At 36.0% G+C, this 6,000-nt stretch overlaps 1 protein-coding gene across 1 annotated transcript in view; it reads left to right on the plus strand.

Moving 5' to 3' along the window:
• Positions 1–4,461, plus strand: part of NKAIN3 (sodium/potassium transporting ATPase interacting 3) — a 338,790-nt gene extending 334,329 nt beyond the window's left edge. The window contains 3 exon segments of the mRNA XM_088175531.1: positions 3,458–3,475; positions 3,477–3,569; positions 3,572–4,461. Of these exon segments, the coding sequence (XP_088031657.1) occupies positions 3,458–3,475; positions 3,477–3,569; positions 3,572–3,652 (192 nt within the window). The 3' untranslated portion in view covers positions 3,653–4,461.
• The last annotated feature ends 1,539 nt before the right edge of the window (positions 4,462–6,000 follow it).

The following is a 6,000-nucleotide window of genomic DNA, read 5'->3' on the forward strand; positions in this document are numbered from 1 at the left end:
ACGCTTTGTCATTGATGGCATATCTGCTAAAGCCAGGATTAGCGATATCACCATGTCTGCCACGTCGTGCCTCATCTTAACGCAAGGAGAGGCTCTCACTGAAGGATGGAATTGCTTCCTTGCTGAATTTTTAGCAAGAAGAGAGCTGGTTTATAGCTTCTGTGGCTGCAGAAACCTTAATGAGATTAACCCGTTTATAGAAAAGCAGTAGTTTTTACATTTGTCTAGCTACTGAAAGAAAAAGTTTTGCTGAAAAACTGCTTAACAGCTTAAAATCTATCTATAGAGTTTCACTGGAACTTCATTATCTCTTTGTCATCACTTATTTGCTTGCACCATGAAAATCACATTTTCATAGACTCTTCCTGCTTTGCTACCTAATGAATAAGTTTGAATGCATATCTATTATTTTTATTTGGAAAAAAATAGGATATGGAGAGACATTCCTAGTATTGGTTTTTGGCAGAACCTCATATAACTTGAAGTAGATGATTTTTCAAAGTAGTATTGGTAAACCAGAAGTTGTTAATTTGGAAATTCTTTATGGCTGGAACTTGTGATGTTGCTCTCTGTCTTTAAATTTACCTTTGGGCCTTTCATGCCTCTTAAATGCAGCATGAAATGCGTATACAGCTAATTGACTGAAACTAATTTAATGACTTACTCTATTTTACTTATCAGTTAACAAAATTAGAATGGGTTGAAGGTTTTTCCTGGTGTATGCATGTGTACACGTGCTAGGGGTTTTAATTTAAAATGGAAAATTGCTAAAAATTGCTTGGGGTTGGAACTTGACATCTGAACTTCGTAACTTTATTAATTTTTTCAGGTTTATAAAATCTATTTTATTCATGATATAGCTTTCAATTTGTAGAAATAAACAGAGACAAATTTTTACTAAAAATTTATCTAAATGCTATAGAATTATGAAGGCCCAAAATGATGGCGTATACTAGAACAGGAACAAATAACACATTAAGACAACTAAATAAAATTATGAACCCTTTGACTTTTGACTAAGTACATGCTCTATATTGAAGTTTACTTTTTTTTAGTAATTTTTCATTAAATGTCTATTTTGCTGTATTTTCTGTCAGAAAGATGACTGCAAAATGGGGGTTTGAACCTTCTGAATAAGCTGCTAGAGTATAAAGTTACATTGATATTCAGGAGCAAGAGGGCCACGCCAGCAGCATTTACACCTCTGAATAAAAGATTTTAATCTCTAAACCTGCATTCAGATTAGTTATAAACATCAAGTGCATAAATGTTCAGTACTTTCTTAGCAAACTTGGTATAATTAAAGAAGAGAATAAAAGATATGTTCATGAAATGATTACAAGTAGATTCCTGCAAAATATATTCATTTGTTTTGCAGTAGAAAAGTCCTAGCATCAGAGAATTTATTCTTTGATAGGAGATTTTTGATAAATAGCTCAAAGGATTTGGGGGTTGTGGGTGATCTAACAGTACTGGAGTGTAAGGGTTATCTTCCCATTTCCTATGAATGTGTGTCCTTGTACTACTGGGACGGGCCTCTCTGCCCTCTTTATTGCTTGAAAGAGTATAAAACTAGGACAGAAATGATATTGGGTTTCCTTCTTTATTGATGTTTTGGTTGTATGTACTGAAAGATATAGAGGACCTTTATCTAAGCTGGGAGGGAAATTACTGTTAGTGATCAGAGTGATCAGAATCTGAAGCCAAAATGCTGGAAATTATTTTGTCATTGGATTGTGCCAGGATTTGCAGATACTTATCTCTCTGCAGAACATTAGCCTTCTTGACTTCTTTTGGTAAGTTAATTGCTATATGTATGTTATATACAGTCTGAAAATTCTTAGTATCTCTAAAAAGTGACTCCTGGTGTCCAGGCTGTGGAAAACTCTTTCTGATAGTTAGAATTCTCTTAGAATTGAACATGAATAATGCTTGTAAAAACACATTAAAAGCCTTTATAAATGTTGCTTTATAGCTGAAAGCTTGGCTATATTTCCTTTTTTCTCATCCCTTTTATTTCCCTTATTTCATTCATAAATTAACTAAACATAGCCTGTTGAAAATACAAGGCTCTGTGGTCTCATCCAAACGATGCAGAAGACAGTCTGCTTTTATCAAGTGCTCACATTCAGTGTAATGCCTGCTTAGTGCTACCATAATTATTAATGATTAGCAAGACTAAGATTAGTTTTCCTTCTCACCTCTGGGAAGAAGTTAAATTTGAACTTGTTCCCATGGGGAACAATTTTTAATCCAGCTATGAATGATCATGGCTTGCCTGTTTGCTCTTTGTTCAGCCTGTAACTCCGTTGGACTATGGGACAAGGAGAAGCAGGATCTCTGCCCTCAGCCATGTAGTTTCAATTAAGATGTGTGTAAGGCAGGAGGCAGCAGGGAGAGTAGAAAAAAAATCGTATTCTCTTTGGGACTAAAGCATATGGACTATGAATAAGACACTTGTGCCTGTTTGAATAAAGTGTCAACAGCCAGGTCACTCAGTAATATTTAGAAACCATGTACTGATATATGGAAATGAGAGGAGCATGGAGGCTACAAGGAAAAAATAAGAAGCTACATTTTGGCTTGCATTAGAGGTTAATATTAATAATAATTATATTATAATATATGTTAAAATATAATATCATAATCATGCTGTAATAAGAACAATGTACTAATATAATAATGAAAATTTTAATTGTAATTGTAGTAATAATAATAAAATAATATAAAACTACTACAGCTTTGAGCAACTCTATCTGGACAGACATCGAATCCCTAATTCCAGTTAGGGATGTCCTTAGCCTTTTTAAGAATATTACTGATTTGTGCTTGTGGAAGTGGTCCACTCTATGAAAAACTGTGCCAATGGAGAGTCACCACTCCACGATGCATCTGTGTGATCCTGTCCTGTTTGTATCTTCTCTTGAGACTTTACCCATCTTTAAATTGCTCTGAAAGATCAACATAGATTTTCCAAGATTACACAAGTGAAAATGGTTACAAGGAGTCATGTGAGAAGACACAGATTCAGCAAGTGTGTCACTTTGGTGAGGACTATAAATAGTGTGAGTCCAGCTCAAATGCTCATGTTTGTAATCAGATCACTTCAGAATTTTATAACTGGGTAAAAATATGTCTCATGCTGTTGAAATATACTATGCTAAAATGAATCTATTATTGTTTAAGCTTCAGATTTGCTTTATCAGCTATGGGACTTCTCCCAAATGTTTTTTACTTTTGTGGTATGCACAGTACAAAGCTACTGCTTTGTACCCAGCCATTCATTCTTGACCATATAGATGAGTCTCACAGCTGGTGAAATTAGTGACCACATGAGATTTAGCCACTTGTTTTTTAGTTACTAATTTCTCAGCTGGTATGAATTTACAGCTTACAAATTAGAAGATATAAAAAATAGATTTTCATTTTTAAGTAATTCTTATCTCCTGTTTTTTAGGTAGAAGTAAGTAATGAACATGGACTCAAGACTTCTGCTGCTGTAGCTGAAGAAACAGATTTTAGAAAAGAAGACCAACCTTGTGACTCATTGTTCTGGAAGAAACTCACCACATCTGTTCCTCACAGCATGTGGATTGTTCTTCCCACAGGCTCAGTGTCATTATCAGCGTGGTTATTTCGTAGCTCCTTGTAGATGATCTTGAATTTTTAAATAATTTACTTATATGGACACTTGTAAATTGTAAATTCTTTTCTTTTTTAATTTCAATATTTTTACAATGTTTGGTGTTGAGGCATGAAAACAAAACAACCTGTGAAGACTAGGAGAAGGGTGTGTCTTTCTCAAAAAGTCAGTATTTTTTGACTGAGAGGATCATACTGTGCCTGGTAAAGATTGTGTCAGTAAACAGTAATTTTGACTCCAAAATATGCATCAGGAGTCAAACCCTAACAGTGTTCAAGAAATCATTTCAGCGCTGTCTTTAGAATTCACAATGTCCACTCCTTGCATTGTTTGAACTGCAGAATGCAGTAGTTGATCTCTTCTTACCCAGATGTTCAAGCACTAATGTACTGAACCTAATTATTGCAATTCGTATATGACTCCTCCTTTCCTAATCTGTTTTGCCCCAAGTCCATCTCGGGTAGCTGTCTCTGATTTGAAGAGAAGTAGGACTGCTGCTTAATGGATGTCCATCTCTAGGAACCCTTACACCCAGGGCTGTTTAGATGTCTGTGATTTGCACATTTTTAAACTCCTTTCCTCCCTTCTCCCAGGAAGAAGCCAAGCATGAATGTACAATACAAGGCACCAACTGAAGCCTTAGAAGCCTCTGGGGACTAATTTTTCCCTTAATTTAAAAGTAAACAAGCAAAACTGAAAAATGCGTGTAAAAATTTGTAAAGTTATTTGTAAATACTTCTAGATGAAGAACATGTACGTAATTGTGGTATTTTGTTTTCTATTCTGTCACCACTAGCATAAAGTGATACACAAAGCTATTTTCTCTGGAGAGCTGGAAGTCTTTTTAACAGAACACTTTGTTTCTTTCATCTTAATTACAATATAAAGTGCTGTGTAGATTTGTATGCCCCAGAGAGTCTCGTCTCTCTACAGAGCCTATGTGCCTCAACATTGAGCAGAAACATCATGAGGGTTTTGAGCCTGTTTGTGATTTTGCACTTTTTTCACTTAAACATTTCATTGGTAGGACAGCCAGGAAGGCTGTTCCTTCTGATATGTGTTTCTCTACCTCTGCACCAGAGGCTGAACAGCTCTTTCATAGATACCCTGAGAAATCTTCAGCTGATCTAAACAACATTTAGGTCCTAAATTTGCAGTCTTCTCTTCTGTTGTGTATTCTCAAGTCTGAGCAGGTGAGAGCTAGAAGAAAGCTTGTCTTGATTCTTTCCCTCCTAAAATCTGTTATTTACCAATATGAACCTATTGGGGATACTAAAAAATACAATGGAAGTAGAGTCTAATATTTTCAGGCGACCAGGGTCTTGTCCAGGGTACATCCACCTGCTTTCCAGTTGGTTAACTTAAAGGCCTCACTGACTTTGGAGAAAACACAGCCTGAACAGGTTAACCTTCCCTGAAACTTGAGTATTATGTAAGTATTAAGACAAAGTCAACAAGAAATGGCAACTGAAAAAAATCCCCTTCTTTAGTGTTCCTGGGGCTGGATATACCTCATATAAAACCCTTCATCTGAACCCAGTGCTGCCCTCAGGACCAAGTAGGAGGATCAGGAATGAGTGCTGCACCCTCCTTGATGGCACAGGTTCAACACACAGTTCTGGCAGAGGTTTGGAAGTGTGTGTTTGATTTTCTGCCAAGGCATGTCTGCTGGACCACGTTTTACAGAATTGTCTAAATGTGTCTAAAACCTGTCCTTCTGTCCTTCAGAATAGGGTTCTTTTCACAGGTCCTTCAGAACTGTGTACATATCACAAAAATTCTGCAAAGACAGAACCTGAGTTCTCTTCCATTTGAAATATTGACCACCTTTTAGCTAGGGAACACAAATAAGTATATCCCAAATCAGAATCATTACCAATACAGTGAGTTGCCATCTGTCTCACTTAACAAACAGAACAATCCTGATTGAGAAGAATTTGTCTTCATTAGAACCAGCCAAAATGCAGACTGAAATGCCAAAGGAAACTGTCATTCTTTTCTAAGCTGAGACACCCAAAATAGTATCAATCAACCTGTACATGTTAGGGTAAAAAAATCTTGAGAATAATAAATGCATTTGACTGCTAATTGCCATGTCCTGTAATATAGTAGGACATATTGGCAAACATTTTTATAGGAAGCCTTGAGTAATAGTTCCTTTATTTTTGCAAAACATACTTTCAGTAAGGTGTTAGGTGAGTCCCAGATCAGCCAGCTACATAGGAAATAAATGTTGACTCTCTAAATAAACTTGGAAAGTTTTCCTAAGCTTAACTGAACCATGCAATTTCAGGAAATGACTAGGTTTGTACTGCAAAACACAATTTGCTGACAATCTTAAAACCTCAGAGATTATC

This window comes from Sturnus vulgaris, chromosome 1 (genome assembly GCF_052056855.1).
Source record: "Sturnus vulgaris isolate bStuVul1 chromosome 1, bStuVul1.hap1, whole genome shotgun sequence".
Taxonomy (NCBI): domain Eukaryota; kingdom Metazoa; phylum Chordata; class Aves; order Passeriformes; family Sturnidae; genus Sturnus; species Sturnus vulgaris.